This window comes from Alnus glutinosa, chromosome 11 (assembly GCF_958979055.1).
Source record: "Alnus glutinosa chromosome 11, dhAlnGlut1.1, whole genome shotgun sequence".
Lineage (NCBI taxonomy): Eukaryota > Viridiplantae > Streptophyta > Magnoliopsida > Fagales > Betulaceae > Alnus > Alnus glutinosa.
Genome location: NC_084896.1, coordinates 6333669 through 6356668, shown reverse-complemented (window position 1 = coordinate 6356668; position 23000 = coordinate 6333669). Strand labels below are relative to the sequence as shown.

The window sequence follows — 23000 nt, the reverse complement described above, 5'->3', positions numbered from 1 at the left end:
GGAAGAATGAATTGCAAAAGAGAATGTGTGCAAGAAAGAAAAGCCTCAAACTCGAAAAATGATTTACATTTTTTAAAAATAGAAACAATTTTATGAAAATTTAAAAAAAAATAAAGTTTTCCTAATAAACGAAAATGTTTTTGGTTTGACCATAATTTCCGATCACACTTAACACACGAAAAAAAGAGAAAACATTTTTGGTCAAAAGTAAAACAACCTTGGAATGATAACTTTTTCAATTTATGTCAATAGCTAGTAGCTCATACATTCTACTCGAGGGGTGAAAAATCAACCCTCGGCATATACTACAAAAAAAATAATAATAAATAAATAGCTGACATTATGGCTCATGCTCCAGCCACTGTTGACAAAATTGATGGTTCGATGATGGCTCAATGATGGCGTATGTGTAGTATATGCTTAGACAAAATTAACAAAAAGAAAAAAAAAAATCATTCCATTATTATAGGGCCTATACATGATTGGAACATATTGCTTAGAACACGCTGAACTTCTCCAGAGCTATGCTCACTCTGCACAAGATCCACCAACAAAGGAAAGAATTGAGAAACGTACCTCCTAAAAGAATCCCTTTCCAAACCAGTCAATGCCCATAATGCTGAGAGTACTAAAGAAGTCCTGGCCACCAATTCTTCCTTTTTGGCCGAACCCAAGGAAATAATGCAGTGTAGCATTGGACGGTCAGCTGAGTTCACCTGGGCAGAGTGAGAACCAGTACAATTGAGATATATCTGCAATATCTTTTGACATACTGCCACAAGTTCTGCTTCAATGTTCATCTCCTCAGACAAGGATGAATTATCTGCAAGTAACTTTTTTAGGAAGTCGAGGTAATTCTGGAGAGACTCATTTTCAAAATGAACCAGGGGTGGTTCAGAAAGCTCCAGGATAGAGCACACTATTGGCAGCTCCTTCTGCAGGATCCTCTCAGAGTTCAGTTGTTGAGCATGCGATGAAATAAACGAAAATATGTCGCGAAGGATCGCAATGTTGTCTACTGATAAGGATTCTAGGTGTGTTTTACAAAGATCAGTCACAACCTGAAATGAGGAAAGATAAAAGATGTTAAAACTTGTCACGAATTCAACTTCAAAGAAAACCCCCCTGGAATATTGTTATCAATGAAAAGTTTCAGGAAATTTCACAGGTATAACTTTCAGCCACAAATTTCGCCATCATGCTAGAAATACGTGTACGGTTTATATATATATATACTATGACAGGGTGTCATCCCATATATATCAATAGGTCTCATTTATTTTTTCACTTTGGTAGACTTTTACAAAAAAAATTACCTATTCAATAGATCAAGAATGCATACGAAAGGAAATAGCATGAAGGTTCAAAATTCCCACAACCCTACCTGAAAAATATTGTTGGAAACTATTATATTTTTACACAATCTGAACTCGGAATCCAAATTTCCTCTGTATTTTTAGATCATGACAACCACACTTAGACGTGTATGCATCCAAATATGTGTGAGCACTTCAATGCAGATATATATATGTGTGTGTGTGTGCACGCGCGTGTGCAAGTATCTATATAGAGATGGGGGGAGGAACCTGTACAACGAGTAGCTGCATAGCTATATGACTCTTCAATCTTGAAACTACATATTGCGCAGTTTGCAGATTATCATCCTCGAGATCATCATTTGTCAAGATATGATCAGAAGAAGTTTCCAAGTCAGTATAAGATTGAGCATTGTCAGGCACCTCGATTTTATCCATGGATCTCAAAACCTTCATAAAGGCAGGTACTGATGATATGGCTGCTTCCTTCAAAGCCAGAAAAATATCTCTCCATTCATCTTGGGAAAGCCTACTGCCCAAATCACTGGCCAAACGCATCAAGGCAGCAACCCCAGTGCTAGCAGGACCTTGAACAGAACTTCTTATAAATCCTGTTAGTATTGATACCACAGCTGGTAGGTGAGACCTGACTACATCAAAGAAACTGACAAAAAGATCCACTAGACACTGTGCTGCCACTACAGAAGTTTCAGAGTCCCATGTACTTCCTTCGGAATGTGGAGATCTTGAAGCCGGTGAACACTCGTCATCTTCTATTTGCATATCTCTCTTGTCAGATACACAAGTAAATATGGGGCAAACAACAGAATCAAAGACAACAGTCCAAAATGGGCGTGAAAAAAGATGGCCATGATCCTTCAGAATGTTAAACAGCACTTCCAAAGAACTCTTTCTAATAGCTGATCTGGGATCGGATGTTAGTTTTGACAACCCTGAAACGACAAAATCAGAATATCTTATATTTGAAACCTAGAAGATGAATTAAAAACCCAGTAACTCCTCACCACCAAAATTAAAGTGCATCAGTCTTTATACAATATAAGACAGAAAGTGTAGGAAAGTGATGCTAGTAAAGAAGTTTCCTAATTGCCATTCAATCTGCAATAAAGTTACTATACAGCCTCTTTTGCTCACTAACGAGAGTAAGGTAGGACTATTGGGGTAATTAAGGAGGCGAGACCAAAAGAGGCCTTACTCAAATAATAGCAAACATCAATTTAAGCTAATATTAATAAGTAAATAGGGCTCACATATTGGTTATCAGCACATAATATATAAATGCAAATGGAGCCCAATGATATTGAAGGAGATGTGAAAGGCAGCACCCAAAATGGACTTTGTTTGATAATTTTTAATATAGAACTTAAGTCATTTTCACTTGAGGCTTAAAATGAGATAACTGAATAATCTACATACATAGATACAGAAATACAAACAAAGACACATGCATGTGTATATAAATCATAAATCAGGTTCATTTCAACAACAGTTGGTTCTGCTATCCACCATGACTGATGTGCAGCGGTTGTAGCATTTGTTGATAATCTAGCTCTGAAAGCAAGTTACCTGTTAGCAAAGGGACCCAAAAGGATGCGTGATCGTCTTTATCAATAGAACTTTGCGTATCTGAAGCATCCATGTCTACAACAGAATTGGACAAGTCCTTACTCTTCTCATTGCAAACAAGTCCTCCATCAGCAAGCTTCACAGCACAGAAGCGAAGAAATGCAATGGCATTGAGGCTAACGTCACTATTAAATCTGCTATTCGTGAATGTTATGAGGCACCTGACACAATCTGTAAAAGTCATCGTCTCCGTCTCAGTTATATGAGGGAAGTATTCTCGCACTATTTTTTCCATGGTCTCAAAGGCCAACAAGACTACATTCTTCCGTTCATCCGCTGCAGCAGCTGTAAAAACCTGAGAAACAAACAGCACCGCATGAGAAGGCAGGCATTTGAAGGCAGAATTGTCCACTTCTCAAGCATTTTTACTAGATACGAATGTCCTTTTTTCCCCTTTACAAACAAAAGGGTTTTATATGTGGTCGTACCAACCTATTTCAATGTGATAGTGAGATTCAATGAGTCAACATGTCACATGGCTAAGTCTAGTCATCCTCTCCACAACAAGCAACATACAAGATGATTTCACAAGGACTAATAGATGAAAATTCTGGAGTCTAACCAGAATTTCAATGAATCTCAATGTAAAGTGGGTTCAACACATCTATTACGTTAGAAATGAATAACCGTATTCTAGCATACCATAAAAACACTTTTCCAGCCAGATTTCACATTCCTGACACGGCTGAGGACCATTTGTGAGATGCACCGGACTATTAATTCCTTAATTTCTGTAGAACTGCTTTTCTGCATAACAATTACAAATGGTCGAAGAAATTCATTCTGGAAGTTGTAATTTGCCAGTTCCTCGCGCTCCAAAAATTTCATAGCAAGCTGCCTCAAAGAATCCATGACAAATATTGCAACTGAGAGATTTTCTGACAGTCCAACTGAAACGAAGAAATCAGAGAGAACATTCCATATGCGAGACCACACTAATCGAATGCGGTTCATGTTGTAATGCCTGCAAAAGAAACAATTCTTTGATCATAAAATCCATTCCAATTTCATTTCTGTTCAAAGAAAGTTGCATGACTCATCATTAGGAGATTCTCAGCATCAATGGATGAAAAAGGGGGAGGGGGAAACCAACTGGGACTTTGGGACAAGTGAGGAATTTCAAAAATACACTAACCAGAAAACCAAAAGACAAGTAGGCTCCCCTGGAACTCGTGCTCAGTCTATCTACATTTATTGATTTAAATTATAAAGTTATTAATATGCAAATTACATTTGAAATAACACGATTTGTTATTATCACATATGTATGCTGCATCAGAACTTCTATGAAAAGTAATAAATTTGCAATATAATTCTTAAGGAAAAGAGAAGAATCTTACGCTATCTCAACTAGTTTTGTGAGGCTGAATACACGAGGGTCTGTTGGAGACTGCAACTCTGACATGGAAACTTTGCATAAGGCCTTAACAAAAGCTACTATTGCTTCACTGTTCAGCCTTTGGCTATGAGCAAATACATGGTTCAACTCAAAATTCCCAATCTGGTCCAGCAAATTCAAGTTTGAAATGAAGTGATTAATCTGCTCTGGAGTTACCAGTCCTGAAGTATTAGGTCCAACAGTGGTGCTGTCATATGAGCCCCCACGAACAACAGCCACCACAGCTGGATTCTGTAAAGTTCCTTTTCTCTTCAAATTTGGAAAACCCATAGGTTTTGGCGACTTTTCCTCTGTTTCAGCATTAGATGCAGTCAAAAAGGATGCATCGGGCGGGGCACCCTCTCCCAACAGTTGCAAATGCTCAATTCGGGAAAGGCATGTTAATATGTGTTCCCACGCTTCCTGAAGATAATTACCATCTTCAATGGCAATTGCTATTATTGCCTGTCCAAAGGAAATATGTTGGTAAAAGAGACACAAAAAAGCATTGTGTGATCCTAATCCAATAGTAACTTCTACATTTTCATGAATGAAAAAATAATAACTCAGTAATCTCACTTCTACATATTTTTTTATAGATACCTATACATATTTTTTTAATCCAATTGGAATGATCCTAATCCACATTTACATGCAAACCTTCTAATTCTTAATCTAGTCCTGCAGTGGAGTGTCTTTAAAATAGAGAAAGATTTTCCACAATAATTGCAGAGTTACCTTCACAGCATCAACATTTTTTTGCTTCATATCTGCAGCACAATGGAGATAAGTAAACTTGGCCATAGATGTCACAAAAGCATCTCTCTGGGTCTGCAGGCCCATTACTGCAGTAACATGCACAGCATGTCGACAGCCCTGTAAGCATTGAGAAGTAGCAAGCCTGTCATCACTTTGGTCAAGAGTCACACTGAATGCAGCCAGCATAGGACCCCAGCAAACCTCCGCCATAAACCTCAATATTGCTACATCAGTGACAGCATGATAAACAGACCTGCAACACCAAAGCATAATGAATTCCTAATCATAACGGGATCAAAAGAAAGGACAGTGCAAGGCTCAAAAGAACAGGAGACACAAATGATCCGCATTCATTGGATAAAGTGACCTCGGCTTTTAACACAATATATCGCAACCTTCGGTAGGTACAGAAAAAGAAGAAATAGCCCTACTGTCCAGTTCAAACATGTCATAAAATACTTAAGCAGAATGATTATATGCCCTAAACCACTGCAGCACGTCCCATTTTTTTTAGCCCCATCAATCCTTCAGTCATAGCAAGACCTTCCTTATAAATTAAAAGTTCCACAAATACAATCCAAAAGTAGTCAAATTATTAACTGTATTGCATCTTAGCTTACTCTGATTTTCCAGATTTTGCCTTAAACTGCTCCTGGATGTGCCTTATAAGAAGCCCATTTGCGCCCAATGCTTTTTCTTCAGTCTGCTTCCCGGTGACTAGATTGAGTATACCATCCAAGCCCAATAATCTATTAAAGCTGGTAGCCTGTTTGCTCTGTGGTGCAGAAGACTCATCACTCATCTTAATTTCATTTTTAACAATTTGATCATAAAGGGAACCAAGATACTCTTCAGGCAGATCCTTGCCATCATCTATTCCTCGGTTGTTTCGAATAAAATCAGCCTTCGTCATCTGGTCAGCCAACCAATGTAGAAGGAATCATATGAGAATCAAAATTAGTTCTACATTCATAATTAATCGATAAAAATAATTTGCAACATTTTTGCTTATATTAAAAAATTAGGCACAAGAAAAACTTCAAAAATACATATGTTCATTTTCTTTTAAGTACTTTGACCCATTATTTCCAGAAAGATAACAAATGATACCTTGAGAGATATTTTACAATGCATTAACATAAGCCATTAATTTTGAATTCAATATAAAGTTAGAAGCAAACAAATATTCATCCCAAAATGGACCTACATAGATCAGTAGCAAAGGCTAAAATTTGGAAGGTTTGGAATAAGGCCAATTAGTAAAAGGTCCTGCAAGCATACCTTATCTTTAACCATGTTATTATGGGCATCTGTGTTTAGCATTATCACCGAGTAAGCAAGAACATAAGCAGTATCTGCACTAGTAAATGAGCTTGGGTTGCATTTACAATAGCGCTCAGCAAACTTCTCCATGATGCGGTCAATCTTCTGTGCTTCTCCAGGTAACCTGAAGCCCCGTAGGAAAAACCTTATTGCTTCGCCGAAATGCATTCCTTTGAAATTAAATGAATCTACATAAGCATGCATGACCTTGAGAGAAAATTCTTCCCTTTCGCCCAAATAGTCACCAATCACGGTTTCATTTAGGCCAGAAGTATTCTTCAGGAAAGAAGCCACAGCTTCTGGAGAACCAGCAATCTTTTTTGAGCTTATCAGAAAATCAACTCCCTTGGATGGTTTCCTGTTGAAAAGAGTGATACCTTTCTGCATTTAACCCAGTAAATTCATCAGTAAAGGATAAACCAGGCTAATTCCTGGTAAAAGAAAATACAGCAAAAATTGAAGTAATAGGGGCAAAAGTGATAGCACAGAAACCAATCAAGTGAAAGGACAAATTACAAATAGAACTAGCAGGACAGCTGTTAGTAAACGGGAGCATACTCTATGGGTACATTAAAATCAAGGAACCATTATAACATAACGAAAGAATTATTATGTTGCCTCTCTGAGTAAAATAATATTCAACCTGAAGTTCAATTTTATAAGCTCGACGTTGCTCGAGGGTAGCAGCATCTGAAAATTCAGAATTTACTTCCGGATGTAGCTCATAGTCAGAAACAGTTCCATCTTCTCCATTTAGAGTCAAATGATTCTCTGTAGTATCACTTTCAGAGCTCTTTGGCAGATATGAATCTCCTAGTCTGAGCTGTTGGTCCATCCAAGCTCCCATTGACTTAATGATGCTAACCAAGCACTTCACTGATTCATGCCGGAAAGTCATATCCTGTGCTTGAGACAAAGTTGTGGTTGAACCAGAAGGTGGCCCTAGAGCCGTTTTCAGAAGGCCGTTGACAACCCTGAAAAAATCTGATGGAATTATAAGGGTTTTAATACATTTTACTATAACACAATGCCAAAAGGTTAACAATGAGAAAGGTCAAAATAATAGATTTCTGCACAACTAATGAGTTCTATCCTAGATATAAGGAGAATAAATAGTCCCAAAATAGAGAAACTGGTATTTCTTCTCCAAATGAACATTGAAAAACCATTAGATAGTCCAAAGTAAAAATGCAATCATGTGTTTGAAGTTTCCATCAGAATGAAAAATCAGGCCCAATTTAGATTCGAACAGAGCTCCTGTGGCTTTGGAAGGGTTTCCGGAGGAATGATCCATATTTGCCCCACCAGTGATCCTCCAAGAGATTCCCCAACCCAACTCACATCTTAAAAAGGTACTATTGTTGGAAATCACATAGGTTGCTCATAAGCATGATTTAAGAATTCACTACAGAAACCCTAATTAGTATTATCCAATACCACATCTTCCAGTAACCTGAAGTAGAGGATTTCTTAAGGTTTTAGATCAAAATAGGATCTGTCTGCAAAAGCCTAGCAACCAAGAACCACAAATTGCAAGGCAATATTCCTCCCTTTCATACACTGAACTAAGCTTTAAACATTTTTTTTGATAAGTGAACTAAGCTTTAAACATTCTATCTTTAAACATACCACAATTAACATTTGACAGATCTTTTATTTCTTTGACCGTGAAACTAATTTGCTTTTAACTCTCATAACCAAGAGCGCCCCCACCCCCCTAATGCTATGTGAAACTCATGATCAGAATTGCAATATCACATTCAAACTACTATACAAAGCCAAAATAAAATAAAATAAAATAAAATAAAGGATCTAAAAGTTTTTGGCTCACACCCAATATCCTTCTTGAGCGTCCACGTTTTTGTTAGTTAAGAGTCCAATAACAGCCTTTAGGCAAAACTCCCAACAGGTTCCCTTCGTTCTACATCAAATTTTCACTTTCAAGTGAGATTTTAAAATTATGTGACCGAACGGAGGATTCAATGCAGCACCCACAACATACTTCCCTAACCACCACACCTATGTCGAGTCATGCTTTGTGGAAGCAAAAAATATGGTTGAGTTTCTCACTTGAGTAAGGGCGCAGTCAAAAATCTATATAGTTATCTGCCCATAAACAAAGAAAGCCACAAAATTGACAGTGCAATATTAAGTAAAGGTCAAGGCAGTACCAGTAAAATTGAACCCTCTAAAAGGTGCAAGTTTGAAGTAATGTCTTTTTATCATGTGTTGTCTAATCCCGTTGGTTCCCCATTTCTTTGGAAGAGTATTTGGGGAGTAAAGGCTACTTCGCAAGTGGCATTCTTTGTGTGGACAACGACACTAGAGAAGATTTTGACATTGGATAACCTGAGGAAGAGGAATGTCATAGTGGTAGATTGGTGTTGTATGTGCAAGAGGAATGGGGAGTTTGTATGTCTTCTTCTTCATTGTGAAGTGGGAAAAGATTTCTGCGCTTCGATTTTCTAACTTTTGGTGTAGAAAGGGTCATGCTTAGAAGGGTTATAGAGTTGTTGGCATGTTGAAGAAATAAGTTGGGAAGCCATAACAGCTTACAAGTTTAGCAGATGGCACCTTTGTACTTATCAAAAAACAAGTTTGCTGATGGCACCTTTGTGTTTAATGTGGTGTATATGGAAGGAGCGGAATGCAAGGTGCTTTGAAAATCGCGAGAATTTGGTGGTAGAGCTAAAGGATATTACGTTCAAGTTTCTTTACACATGGATAGCGGCTTATAGTAGTCCACATTTTTCTAGTTTTTCTGAACTTTTGGACTTTTGTTCTTCTTTTTCTCACTAATAGGGGGTTTCTCTTATATACTTCCTTTGTACTAGGGTTGCGCCCCTGCGCTTCTAATAAAATTGATTTACTCAACAACAAAAAAAAAAGTATTAAGGACTTCCTTCAAGAGAATCCAAATAGAGGCCATGACAATGAAGGCAGGATGTTTATATACCACTCCCTACACAAACTAAAAATCTTTGTATTTCGAAATTATAAAGAATAGACTACTGCGAATCTCCCAAAGTGCCTGATCTAAGGGCAGTAGTGACACCAAATGTAGAGATGTAATAAAGATGTGTAATACCTTTCAAAAATGTTTGGAGCATCCACATCACAGTCATAGTTGACAAATATGTCTATCATAATCTGCGGATCTTGAGAGATCTTCTCCAACAAGTTAAGGACAGTCATTTTCTGCAAGAAACTTGGCTGGAGCACATTCTCAAGCACACGAAGGACAAGCATGGGAAAAAAGATACCAATTTCTGCTTTCAATCCTGATCTAAATTTTGATAACAAGCTCATAAAAATAGAGCACTGAAGCTGGAAAATAGCCATAGCTGATAATGCACTGTTCTTTAATAATGACAAACAAAGATACTGCTTGATTGCATGAAGGAACCTGCACCAAGTAAAAGAAAATATTGGATCCTTCACAAATTGTTTATCATAACAGGACAGGAGAACATTTTAAATACCACATCATTAAGAAAACTTAAGTTCCAAAACGAAATCTCAGAAAGATTATAACATAAACTGCAAAAAAAGTAAAGATTAAATTATATTGCCAAAAAAAGGAAAGGTACATACTATAAATCACAAATGTATCACATAATTGTACGCAGTGATGGTCTGATTATTGTACTGCAAATATATGGTGTCTGTCTATGAATCTTAACCGCCATAATATATATCAAAACATAAAAATCAAGTTGATAGTTTCCTCATGGCTAATCATTATACATAATAGCTATTCCAATGTAAATTCAAAGCTTTCCTAGATAAAACGTCTTTTCATTAATTAATATCATATGATCCTGATTCTCAGAAAAGATTACCGCCCCTATATATAGAGGAAGAGTGATTTTTTATTTTTATGAATATAGAGGAAGAGCGAAATGACAATGAGGATGGTAGTATATCATCATCATGCTAGAATGGACAGTACCACAACAAAATCTTCTTCCGGGGAGCCAGTTGGGATTATATTCATAAAATTGGATCAAAACAGAAAATGACTTGCCTCTCATCGGTGCGCCAGAGTGGACCCGCATTCTCCATGACAACCTTGAGCAGCTCCAAAGACAAAACTTTACCCCTCAAGAGAATTTGATCATCAGATTGATCCTGTGACGAAAACTTCATAGACAATTTACACAGATTCTTGAAAAGCAAAAACCCATCCTCTCTAATCTTACTGGTAGGACCTAATTCACCCTTCTCGTCCCCATTCTTTGAAGCCTGCCCCTGAACCTGAGCATTCCCATTTGGCTCAGATAATGGGCTGTTGGGTAATTGCTTGTTTTCCTCAGCAACCCCATCTGCTTCCCCACTAGCATCCATCACCTCGTTGATGAAATTCTGACAAAATTGAATGGAACTCCCTTCGTTCAAATTCTTATCCGTGAATTCCAACAAGTCCGCAACGGAGACCCTCGGAATGCTAACACCCAGATCCACGGAGTCCTGCTCCAGCCGTGCGAACACAATCACCATAATCTGAGCAAGAACCGACTTGGCACAGATCTGATTGGTACCATTCAACCCACCCAGATACACATTGTAGCAGGTCCTCACGATATGCACCAAGCAATCCCCGCGAATCAACACGCTCGGAGATCGAACCGCGGAGAGCAGAACCCGTAGCACCCCCAGCTCGATCGCGTCCTCTCCAAGACCCGCCGACTTGCACACGGCCTCGACCATCCTGTAAACAACGGATGCGCTCCTGTCGTCGGCGTGGGTGGGATCGGGGCGTTCGATCTCGGCGCGGACGAGGTTGAGGGAGAAGAGTTTGAAGGCGCAGTCGAGGGCGGGCTCGACGACCTTGACGTAGGCGGAGTCGAGGGCGAGAACGAGGGGTTGGAGGACGGACTCGGCGTCGGCATCGGAGAGGCCGGAGAGAGGGGAGGCGAGGTCCGGATTGGGGGAGTCGGAGAGGGATTCGAGCTTGTCGAGCGTGGATTTGCAGGCGGAGACGAGGCTGGAATGCTTCCTCCACGCCGCGTTCTTGATGATCTTATCGAGGGACGGCCCAATCACTCGCCCGCTACGTGATGGGCCGCCTAGGGTTTGCGAAGCTGACATTTCTTCTTCTTCCTCTTCTTCTTCGTCGTCGTCTTCGTCTTCTAGATTTCAATTACATTTACTCTCTGTTCAATTGGTTCATCCATTTTGATCGTCATTTTCTTTTCTCCCTATCTATCTCGCTCATTGTCTGCTCCCGTCTCGTGTGTTTGTCACGTGACCGAAAACGCTCCCTTCCAATTGGACACCGACTTGCCAACTTCTTCCAATATTCAGAGTTCGGAAATTTTCTGTCAAACTATCACTATAATTAGATCAGATTACAATATATATATTACTATTTACTGGTGGTAATTATACTTATCCACTTATCCTCCTCAATTTATTATTTAATTTGTGATAATTTTTAATTTGGTTAATATATTTTACTGGTTTACTATTAAAGGTTATAATCCTTGGACGAGAGTAAAAATGATAACAAATACCTTTCAAAATATTAAAATTTCCAGGAAAAAAAAAAAAAGAGAAATGTCTACCACCCTCAAATTACTGCATAATTGATAATATCTTTTTTTAACTTTCAATTGAGACAAATTTTTTCAAACTACAAAAAATTTGTCAATGTTCTTCAAGGCCAACAAAAATACAAAAATGACCTTACAATTTTTTTCAATAAAACAAAAATACCTCTATAAATCGAAAACACAAAAAAAAAAAGATTTTTAAAAATATAATTTATTTTTTAATTTTTTATTTAATTTTTAAATTTGGTCACCATTGGTTTTTATGTATTTCTTTTTCTTTTCTTTTTTTAGTTTTAATTTTTTTTTTTTATTAACGGTATTTTCATCGTTGGGAAACATTGACAATTTTTTTTGTAGTTTGGGGAGATATTGTCCAAAGTTAAGGTTTGAAAAGACATTGTCAATTGAGTGGTTATTTGATCATTGATGGGGCAGGAGTGGGACATACATTGTATACACACTCACAATAGTGTGAGACCCATGCATGTAAGATCTATCTCACATGTATGAGTTCCACACCAAATATGAGTGTCTATAACGTAAGCACACACAATGTGTGTATAAGTAACACAACTCGTGGACTTTTACTCAAAGAAAAACTAATCCGAGATGTGTAATTCTTACATCACATTAACCTACATTAATCATACACTAAGACACATTAGATGTGAAACGGGAAACCCATGTATATGAGACTCACATATATGGAATCCACATGTATGGGTTACACATGCTATGTGTCTTAATATATGATTGATGTACAATAATATGATGTAGAAAAATCATTTCCCGCATTTATTTGTAGCGTACTCTATATGGGACAGGTGGACTGTCTCCTCAGCATGGGCAGGAAATCATCTCCTAATGTTGCATTGTTTTCTGAAGAATGGCATTGAAATGATGGCATCTGCCCCACTAGCGGTTGGGAAGGTTAATGTCTTAATGACATATATTAGATCACACCACAAATGGTGGGAAGAAAAAATTCTACATTATTAGTTCTAACTTTTTTTAATAAGAAACGTATAATGATCTGGAAAAGCGCTAATCACTTTTAAAGTAGAGTCTCATTTAGGGTGTATCTGGCATTGCAGTTTTGTAAATAAAAAAATATGATTTTAAACCAAATCATAAAAAATAATTGTTGGGAATTAAAAAATTGTAAGAATTTTACTTACAATCATTGATCTTTCATCACTTTTGAAAAAATGTACTCAGACTTTAAAAAAATCAATTTAGGGTATTTATCTTTCAATTTCAACAATATGTTAGAATTTCCGTTAAATCCTGTCAAAATTTCTAAAATTAAAAAAAAAAAAAAAAAAAAAAAAAAAATTGCTAGGATTTAGGTATTGGTCAGAATTTACAAAAATACTCATGCCTAAATCTTTGAAAATTTTTATATTTTTTTTTTAAAAAAAAAATAAAAAATAAACATTATGGTATTTTAAGAATTTTGATAGGATTTAATAAAAAATTCTAACGGATGGTTGAAATTGAAAAAAATTGAAATATTGATAATATAAATTGACACTTTTTAAAGTTTGGGTACCATTTTTCTTAAATAATGAAAGATCAGGGATTAAAAGTGAAACCTTTCCTAAAAAATTTGCGATTTGAAAACGTAAATCTACTTTTTCAAATCGTAGGTAAGGTTGTATTTTTTTTTTTTTTTAAACGCACAATTTTAAAGGCTAAACTGCGTTTTTGCCAAATATTTAACTGAGTTTTTAAAAATCATGTTTTCAAATCGCACTTTAAAATCGTAAACCCAAACAGACCTTTAGTAAGAAACCAATGTAGGACTTAACATCGTGAACTTCTTTATAATCTACTCACTTTATGTAGATTAATCATCTTTTTAACACGTGATTGGGAGCGTTACAAAACGACTCACAGAATACTAATTGTTTTATAAGTCCTTAATGACATAATAAACACTAACAACAAGAGAAAAGAGAAATCATTTTTTATTTGTTCTTCCATCGTAATCACAAGGATCCGAACCGAAATTGAGAGAGGACAGCAAGTGCCGGAAAGTACCAATTTTTTAGTTTATATCAACAAGTTCTTAGGAAAAAGAAAGCATATGTCCATATTAATATATTAGCACTTGGTAGGTAGGTTGATAGTAACACTTGATCTCCAAGAAAAGATGACTCTCCAACAAATCTTCCTATGTACCAAACCAAACATGTGACAAATTATTTGTTTGACTAATGCTATTTAGTAGATTGTTATACGAATGCTATATAGATGAGATTAGTGAAAAATAATCTCTATTTAAAAAATTAAAAAAAAAAAATTACGTCATTGGTTTATGTGATTGGCTTAAATTACAAATCGCTCTTTTTGGTATCAAAATTAATTCGGATATCTTTGTGATTAGTTTAATTTACAAATCGTTCCCTAAAGTCAAATTCCGTTAAAATTTTGACAGATTTCGTTAAGCGTCACATCAGCGCCAATAAAATGGCGACAAGTGTCCATCATAATAAAAAAAATATAAATAAATAAAACTTTTAAAAAATAGAAAATAGAAAATGGGCGGCTGCCCAACCGGCAGCCACCCCTTCTCTTTTCAAAACTTTTTATTTGAACTTTTTTAAAGTTTTATTTATTTATATTTTTTATTATTATGATCGACATGTGTCGCCATTTTATTGATGCTGACGTGGCGCTTAACGGAATTTGACTTCAATGAGTGATTTGTAAATTAAGTCAACCACATAAATTTCTTAATTAATTTTAATACCAGACCAGAAAGAACAATTTGTAATTTAGGTAAACCACAGAGGCCAATGGTGCAATTTTCATTTTCTTTTTTTTACTTTTTTTTACAAGCATTGATTTTAAGATTAGTTTTTACAGTCACATCATCAAATTGTATAGCAGTCTACGAAATAACATTACTCATTTATTTTAATTCAAATTCTTATCCACACCACATCAATACAAAAATGTAGCTAGCCATCTTTGAGGTTGGATATTACTATTAACCATATGTTTGGTTTAACGATTCCAAAATGAAAAATACTCTACTTCCAAATTTGTTTTCCCAAAAGTGAGCTCCCAATGTGTCACTATCCTATGAGAATGTGACACATTTTTCAAAATAGCAAATCTCATCCATAATTGACACATCATTTGAAAATGAATTTTGATGAAAAAAATTTGGTAAATATAACACTTCTCTTCCAAAATATTTTGCTTGAAAAAATAGCGATTTCAAAAATAATTAATAAAAACGTAATTAAATGATTAGTAAAATCATAATTTAACTTTTAAAATCGTACATTTAAAAAAAAAAAGAAAAAGAAAAACACATCATCTTACCTACTGTACAGGACCCTTTCTATGACTTTGTTTAAAAAATGTGATTTTTTGAAAAATTGCGAATACCCAAAAAAATTTGTTCTTTGAAATTATGTTTAGATGGTTTAAAAAACATGAGACAAAATTAGAAAAAGTTGAATAAAATCTTAGTAGAATTTGATATTTGAAAAAGTGTATTTGAAAAACCCAATGCACTCTATTAAAAAAATTAATAATAAACAAATTCCACATCTTTTATTCTATGCTTTCAAATAACTGAAATACCAATAAAAAAAACATGGAAATTCACTTCTGGCATTCATACGGATGTGTATAGCATTCAAAAAATGGTAAATGCTAAAGATCGAACTTTCATTATCAAATCAACTGCTCTTGAAAAGGTGCCAAAAATTCTTAAGCATTTGTATGATATATAGAGCTAATTTGCTTAATAGCACGTCAAAAACTGTGAATTCTCAGTTGGATATAGTAGCAGCGGACTCCAAAAGAGGCTGATCATTGATCAATGCTTCCCAGTCAAGTTGCCTCAGCATTTGGAACCTCTCATTCAATGTCACAAACCCAGCTTCAGGAGCAACAACACCACAGGCTTCAGCCATATGCAGTAACAGCACGCTAGACCCCATGTCCGGACCGTGGAGTTTTCCGGTTAGCAACACTCGGAGAGGCATGAAGAGTGATTTCCCCTGCAATAAGGATGAAGTACACAAATTTTCAGTTCATAGACCAATACTGTGAAGAAATAATCATATCACCCGATGTATTTCGAGACCACCTTGCGCTTCAGCGATTTGCCGAAGTTCTTCACCCACTTCTGCCAGCCAGCATGGCCTTCCTCAAGAGCACCGAGGAGTTCACCACTGTCATACGCAGCTAAGAGATGGGATGAAAATTCAGAAAGCTTATCTTCTAAGACAGGTTTAGCTTCAGTACTGCAGAGAGCAAAAGAAGCTATAGTTATATATAATTCATATCTGGGGGACTAAACCTAATATTTTGAAGCTTTTTTTTTTCATTGAAGTTAACAATCTCTTAATCAATGCTTACAGGAAAAATTAACTGACATAAAATCTGGCAAAAATGAATAGACCACAGATGACAGAACGTGTATCCGGCAATGGCGATAACAAAAAAGCCTATCATGCCAAAAATGATGCCAGATGAGAACATAAAACAACGGATTTAACTGCAAGGTATATAACCTCTTTAAAGTAGCAAGTAGAGGATAAGATAGCAAGTTTGAGAGTGCTTTGTCTGAATCCGTTATCAGATCAATCCCATCCTTGAGCAGCTGAATCGCCTCCTGTCGTACAAAATCACATTGCAAGAGTATTATAACATGCTTGCTTTGATTGATTATAGGATATTAGAACATCACAAAATCAAAACAAAATTAATGTTGGACAGTAACCAAACTCTCTCTCTAGAGCATAACCACATAATCCCATAATTTAAAGAACAGTATAATCCAGAACAATGCCGAGGATGATTACAAGATCGATCCCCTTGCTTCTAATAAAGACAAAACAGATGCTATAACTGGAAACTTATAATTATATTTCAATGCAATTAAAAGATTTCAATCTAAAGAGTCGTACTTGGATAAATGGCCCCTCTGACTCTGTGAGAACACCGGTGCTTTTCCAGCGCTCACCAATAAGCTTGGTCGACTCCTCTGATGGAAGTGCTCTTAAATGCTGACCATTCATCCACCTTTAGTTTGAAGATATATGTTACAGGCAAAACGATTAGAAAGCTACTATACATAATATTATAACAATACCTTGCATACTATTAAACAGCTAACTTCCAGTACCTCCACAATAAAGCAATAGTCTCAGCATTCAAGAATATAACAAACCATCTTTCTTTTAATGACAAGCAGCCTAAATTCTCATGAAACTATCAAAAGCAAACCACAGAAATCAAAAATCAAACTTTGGAGTATTACACAATATATGCAACCACCAGAACATGTAAACAATCATGCCATTGCAGAACATTTTTTCAATCAACATCCCAAAGTTTTTAGGGAATGCTTGTCAAAAGTAACAAACGAATGGGTTTTCTCAACATATAGTAGCTGAAAGCTGTTACCTTAACTTAGTAGAATCAAAGATAGCACCACCTTTGTTAACACGACCAATCGAGAATTTTTCAACTGTGAATTCCATGAAAATATTCAAGTAAGAAATGCTCAAATGAAAAGAAAATATATCTAGAGTTTAGACAATAATCCACAGAAGCCAGCCAATCAGCATGACTGCATAGGAAGAGAGAGAAAGAGAGTATACAAGGCAAATCACTAACCAAGTTGCTCAAGGGTGAAAAATTCATTTTCAGTGCCATCTCCCCAACCTAGAAGTGCCAAATAGTTCACCATTGCCTGGGGTAGATACCCCATCTCCTTGAACTGATAGATGGTAGTAAAGTCGGAAATAGTTCTCCTTATTAAAAGAAAGGCTAACAAGAAAAGGCTAATAAGCACAAAAAAGGCACAGGAAGACCTCATACCCAACTTCTCTATATATATTTTGTTTGTGTGTGTGTGTGAAGATAAGTAATAATGATTAAAAATTACCTGACCCACGGAAGTTGCACCATGGCGTTTTGACAGTTTACTTCGATCAGGTGCAAGAATTAAGGAAACATGTGCAAAGTAAGGCATGGAGAATCCCAGAGCCTGCGAGAGAAATCACGTATGGATACAAAAGTCAGCTTCTCTCTATTGCTGAAAGATAACAAAGTCCTAAAGCAAGCAAAACCAGGAAAAGAAAAAAAAAAGAAAAAGAAACAAAGAGGATTCAGGTTTTCAACATTACCTTATATATCAGTGCTTGCCTTAAAGTGTTTGGTAAATGTTCCTCTGCCCTGAAAATGCAAGTGTTGAAAGAATAAGATGAATAAACACAACATGCAGTCATGCACCACAATCGGGGAAAAAAGTTGTCAATTTTCTATGTTTACGGGCACGGCACATGGCGTATTCCTCTAATTGTAAGGAGGTTGGATTTATTACCTTATAACATGTGATATAGCCATGGTAGCATCATCAACTGTGACGCAAAAATTATAAACAGGTTGTCCATTGCTCCTCATAACTACAAAATCTCCAAGCGTGTCCAAATTCCAACTAACCTTCATAACACTATCAAACAAAGTTAACATCCTATACAGCTCAATTGTGGTTAGATGTGATATGATGTTATTAGCTGCATTTGCAGATTATTTACTTAAAGTTGGCGACTATCTGGGACCACTAAATCAGTCTCACCTCCCCCCATGGACATAGGTCACATAGCAAACAGCCAAATCACTTAAACCTGATTCCCTACGGGTCCTTCCATATGCCCCCACCCCCCAAGGAGGGAGAAAAAAATTATAACCCTTTGTCACTAAAAAATACCTGTTGATTTAGCAGGAACACATAGAGTAATCACAAGTCACTTAAAAATTAGTCTTTGATTAGACCTATTGCGACTATATTAATGGAAGAACAACCATTAGGGAAAAAGAGCCTCTGACAATTTGAAAATTCCCAAGTAAACAAAAAAGATTGCAATACGTATATAAGAAGACTACAATGGCAACAAAAATGAAAAATAATAAGGAGAGGAACTAACTTCGCCTCGAATAAGGTCATTGATTTTCAAACTTCCTTCCTTTGGCACTCGAAATCGATATGTATAAGGGGTTCCCTTCGTCAGCTCTTCTTGTACTTGTTCATCGGTTGCAGTCGCCCACTTTCCAGTGTATACTGGAGGCAACTGTTGTAATTTTGCAATCTCCTTCATCTTTTCCAGTTCCTGAAGACAGTAATGATAAGAATCTATAAGTAGAACATACATTTCCACAAACCCACTAACATAAAGATAACAAAAAAACTCATAATGTGCTAGGATCTGCAACTACCATAAACCAAAAAAGCATAAAAAAAACGATCGTGCTAAAAGGAACAAGGCTTGTGGCCACAATAAATGACAATCAGACAATTAGAACCCAAAGATACTATTTATACTTATAAAAGCACTGGAAAGGCCAAAAAGATTTCAACTTTCAATCAAATAGCGAGAGATCTTAGAACGAAAATGAAAGCTCTAACACATGCTATGCATTACAATAGCAAATTAGAGAAGTCTTTAAACACATAGGAAGTTTTACTTAATGATATAATTACAAGTTTCATTTGTTTCATCTGGGATAATTTTTTGTTATTCCAAGGTCATAAGTAAAATACCAAAACTACTAAGCTTTAAAAAGTTCAATGAGGATCACCTCGTTAGAACAAAAGCAGCGATAAACATGACCAGATTCCAAAAGTTTCTCAGCATATTGCTTGTACAAAGAGTTTCTTTCGGATTGCCGATATGGACCATAGTCTCCACCAACACCAGGACCTAATAAGGTTTATAAAACATAAAATTATTATAAAATGCCATTAACTTTCTCAATCAAACCCTAATTATCAAAGCCCAGCAATCATGCTAGCCACATCTGAGCTAGCACCAGAAAGACAAATCGAAGAAATTGGGTGATAATAAAAAGGGAAGCAGTGTGCGTACCTTCATCCCAATCAAGGCCAAGCCAAGAGAGATCTCGCAACACGGCATCCTCGGACTCTCTAGTGGACCTCTCCAAGTCAGTGTCTTCAATTCTCAAAACAAATTTCCCACCTTTGGACCTGGCGTACAGGTAGTTGAAGAGGGCGGTTCTGGCTCCGCCAACGTGAAGGTTTCCGGTGGGCGAAGGAGCGAAGCGCACGCGGACTTGTCCTTCCTTGTTCGCAGTGGCGGATATTGAGAAACTCCTCCGCCAAGAGGATCGACGGAAAATCATCATGTGAGGAGCAGCCTCTGAAATTGCCCTCATCCTCATCGTCATCCACGGCAACGGCGTTCCCAAGGCTGCCAATGTCGCCGCCATTTCTCTGCCTCGTACTCCTATCCTAGTGTGATCCTGTACTATCTATTCCTACCTTCCACGGTTCGCCTCTTAGCCGTTGGCTTCAAGCCTTCACCCAACGGCTTCGCCCTTTATCCTTATGTTTCACACTCACGCGCCCCGCAGGGAACAGAAGATGTCGGAATTATATTTTCGAAAATTAATGTTTTTCGTTTTCAACGAAATCAGGGAAAAAATTAAATTAAAAAATTAAAAAAAAACAAAAAAAAAATCTACTTTCGACTCATACAAAATAATAAGCAACCGCGAAAATGGTCCCAACTTTACACAACATTTGGCGAGCACCACGGCGGATTCTAGTCACCTTTGACGGCAGATTCCGACAACCTTCAATGGTGGCAGTTGACAACAGGTTCCAACTAACTCCTACGGTGGCCTGATAAATTTCATTAGCTTGGTTTGGCGAGCTCCTATAAGCTTAAATTCGAAAAATAATTGTCTTCAAGGGATAGCTCAATCGGCTGTAGAACCACACCTAATATAGCGGATGGCATTAGTTTGAATTCGCTCTCCTCCGCTTGTGTAGACATATAAAAAATAAAAAAAATAAATAAATTAAAAAAAAACTCGAAAAATAATTTACAGTTCTTTTTTTTAAAAAAAAATCATTTAATAGAAATTAAAGAAGATTATTTTAGTAAAACAAAAAATTAAAATTAAAAAATGTTTTTCAAAATATATTTTATATTGAAACAAACCTAACCTCAAATGGGGATAAAGAAATTTTCTAAAACTCATTCTCTAAAACTAAGACTACAAGTAAAAAATTTCCATCTCCTCCAATTTTTAAAATAAAATAATATGCTTCTCACAAACTATCCATTTATATCTAAAAAAAATAGAAAAACAAAGGCACGTGAGACAACAACACGACTGCCGTTTTCACTCTGGAAAAAACAGAGAGCGAGAGAGAGAGAGAGAGATGAGCTCGTGTTCAACTCGTGCTCCTTGGTTTACTCTGAGGAGCTCTCCATCCAAAGCCATGGAGTTAAGGAACAGGAAAACGCGGTTCGTGACGGTGGGAATAAGCAACAGAAGCAAGAATCGGAAGCCGTTGCAGAAGGGGAGGAGCCTCAGCATCGAAGCAATACAAACGGTTCAGGCGTTGAAGCGAGCCCAGAAAGACCAACCTTCATTGGACCAACTGTTCCACTCCAATTTCAAGCGCCTCCTCAAGCTCGATATGATTGCCGTCCTTCGCGAACTCCTCCGCCAGAACCAGTGCTTCTTGGCCCTCAAGGTCCCCCACTTTTCCTTCCCCCCCCTTTTTTTTAATCATCTGTACAACTATTTCAACCCCAATTTTTTAAATTTCTAATCCTGATTGCTATGCTTTGAGCTCCACCCATTTGTGTTATTCGAATTATGAATTGTTGAATATAGGCAGGTGAGTGAAAAAGAGTTAGTTTTGTGAAGATATATAAATATAGGCTTCTAATATAACATAATTGGGCTCAAATTCATTAGGTTAAACTTTTGAATTGAATGGTGTTCTATACGTGTTATATTATGGTCTCATGAAAGAATCGACGAGGCAAAATTTGATATTATAATTGATAGTTTTAAATTACTGCATATTTCAAAAGCTTAAGATGATAAGAATGAATAGATATAATCATTTAAATTAATATTCTAATATCTCTTATGTGTGGGCTCAAATTCCTCATCGTCAAGTAAAACCCAACAGGTGAAATATTTAACTGAAATGAAAATGTAAATTAACGGATTCAGGGTTCGAACTCATTATCTCTGCTCTGATACTATGTTCAATTATCACTTATCTCAAAAGTTTAAATTGTAATAAGTTGTAGTTTAACATAGTATCAAAGCAAAAGTTTTGAGTTCGAACCTTATCTCCATCATTCACCTTTTATTTCAACTAAAGATTCCACCTTTATTTTTTTTAAGATACCAACAAAGAAAAAGAAATTAAGGAACAGAGAAAGGAAGGGGGATCTTTGCAACTACAAATGGGAAAAGATGGAGGAAGAGGGGGAGCTATGGGAATGCAAATAGCAACAAAATTTAGCGAAATTAATATCTTCAATAATCTGTATTTGTTGTCTTAATGCCATTGCTCTTACCTAGGTTTTTGAAGATATTCGGAAGGAATACTGGTATAGGCCTCAAGTCTCACTCTATGCTGATATGATCAAAGTATTGGGTGGCAATGGATTGTTTGAGCATGTTGAACTACTTCACAGCTATTTGAAAACAGAAGCTGGCAGTTTAGGGCCCGAAATCGAGGGCTTTAATGCTGTCTTGAGAGCTTTGGTGAGTTTTAACCATACTAAACTTGCAATGGAATGTTACTACCTGATGAAACAAGTTGAATGTGAGCCAGACAAGTCATCCTTTAAGATACTTATAACTGCCTTGGAATCAAATGGAGAAACAGGGGATTCAGCTATCATAAGGCAGGATGCTCAAATGTATTATGGTGAAGATCTAGAGTTTCTTGAGGAGGAAGAGATGATGGTGAGCAAATGATTGAACTAATTACTCAGTTTACATGCTTAACAATTATATGATAGAATGAGTGGCTGTTATCTTACCTCCATTGAAACAAAACAAATTGGATGTTTTTATATATATAGATAGATTTTAGTACCCATTTTGCTGATGTTTCTAGCAATTTTACATGTTTGATTTATGGGTACCCCTGTACAGCATCATGTAGTCTTTCAGGTTTCATGACAAATGAGAGAGATGAGAATTTCCTTA

At 36.5% G+C, this 23000-nt stretch overlaps 3 protein-coding genes across 4 annotated transcripts; 1 reads left to right on the top strand and 2 right to left on the bottom strand.

The window, feature by feature from the left end:
* Positions 1 to 208: 208 nt before the first annotated feature.
* Positions 209 to 11682, bottom strand: LOC133880992 (brefeldin A-inhibited guanine nucleotide-exchange protein 1). Of its 2 annotated transcripts, XM_062319961.1 has the most exons (11): positions 10451 to 11682; positions 9512 to 9829; positions 7067 to 7397; positions 6382 to 6804; positions 5721 to 6013; positions 5080 to 5353; positions 4304 to 4806; positions 3606 to 3927; positions 2904 to 3258; positions 1587 to 2269; positions 209 to 1061 (listed from the first exon to the last, which is right to left on the bottom strand). In XM_062319961.1, exons 1-11 carry the CDS (start codon positions 11512 to 11514, stop codon positions 453 to 455), a joined length of 5175 nt encoding a protein of 1724 aa, XP_062175945.1. In that variant the 5' UTR covers positions 11515 to 11682; the 3' UTR covers positions 209 to 452. The 2 variants fall into 2 exon arrangements, with proteins under 2 accessions (XP_062175945.1, XP_062175947.1); XM_062319963.1 differs by lacking the exon at positions 10451 to 11682 and having other exon boundaries at positions 7067 to 7407; positions 9512 to 9688.
* A 3945-nt stretch (positions 11683 to 15627) lies between these two features.
* On the bottom strand, positions 15628 to 20448 carry LOC133882747 (glutamate--tRNA ligase, chloroplastic/mitochondrial). The gene is made up of 12 exons (XM_062321964.1): positions 19877 to 20448; positions 19590 to 19711; positions 18938 to 19120; positions 18334 to 18452; positions 18137 to 18185; positions 17896 to 17997; positions 17625 to 17727; positions 17412 to 17475; positions 16913 to 17027; positions 16517 to 16617; positions 16090 to 16246; positions 15628 to 16000 (listed from the first exon to the last, which is right to left on the bottom strand). The coding sequence occupies exons 1-12, from the start codon at positions 20235 to 20237 to the stop codon at positions 15770 to 15772; spliced, it is 1707 nt and encodes a 568-aa protein (XP_062177948.1). The 5' UTR covers positions 20238 to 20448; the 3' UTR covers positions 15628 to 15769.
* Positions 20449 to 21144: 696 nt separating this feature from the next.
* Positions 21145 to 23000, top strand: LOC133882324 (pentatricopeptide repeat-containing protein At1g62350-like). Its single transcript, XM_062321465.1, has 2 exons — positions 21145 to 21516; positions 22365 to 23000. Exons 1-2 carry the CDS (start codon positions 21199 to 21201, stop codon positions 22764 to 22766), a joined length of 720 nt encoding a protein of 239 aa, XP_062177449.1. The 5' UTR covers positions 21145 to 21198; the 3' UTR covers positions 22767 to 23000.

Bases quoted from the DNA above. Each gene is read 5' to 3' on its own strand.
- LOC133882324 (XM_062321465.1), top strand. From the start codon at position 21,199: ATGAGCTCGTGTTCAACTCGTGCTCCTTGGTTTACTCTGAGGAGCTCT. The intron at 21,517-22,364 runs GTCCCCCACTTT...GCTCTTACCTAG, and splicing joins AGTGCTTCTTGGCCCTCAAG to GTTTTTGAAGATATTCGGAA.
- LOC133880992 (XM_062319961.1), bottom strand. From the start codon at position 11,514: ATGTCAGCTTCGCAAACCCTAGGCGGCCCATCACGTAGCGGGCGAGTG. The intron at 6,805-7,066 runs GTTGAATATTAT...GGTTAAATGCAG, and splicing joins CTTATAAAATTGAACTTCAG to AAAGGTATCACTCTTTTCAA. The intron at 1,062-1,586 runs GTTCCTCCCCCC...TCCTCATTTCAG, and splicing joins TGCAGCTACTCGTTGTACAG to GTTGTGACTGATCTTTGTAA.
- LOC133882747 (XM_062321964.1), bottom strand. From the start codon at position 20,237: ATGGCGGCGACATTGGCAGCCTTGGGAACGCCGTTGCCGTGGATGACG. The intron at 17,476-17,624 runs GTTAGTGATTTG...TGGAATTCACAG, and splicing joins TTTCACCCTTGAGCAACTTG to TTGAAAAATTCTCGATTGGT. The intron at 16,618-16,912 runs GTACGACTCTTT...TTTGTACGACAG, and splicing joins CAGAGGGGCCATTTATCCAA to GAGGCGATTCAGCTGCTCAA.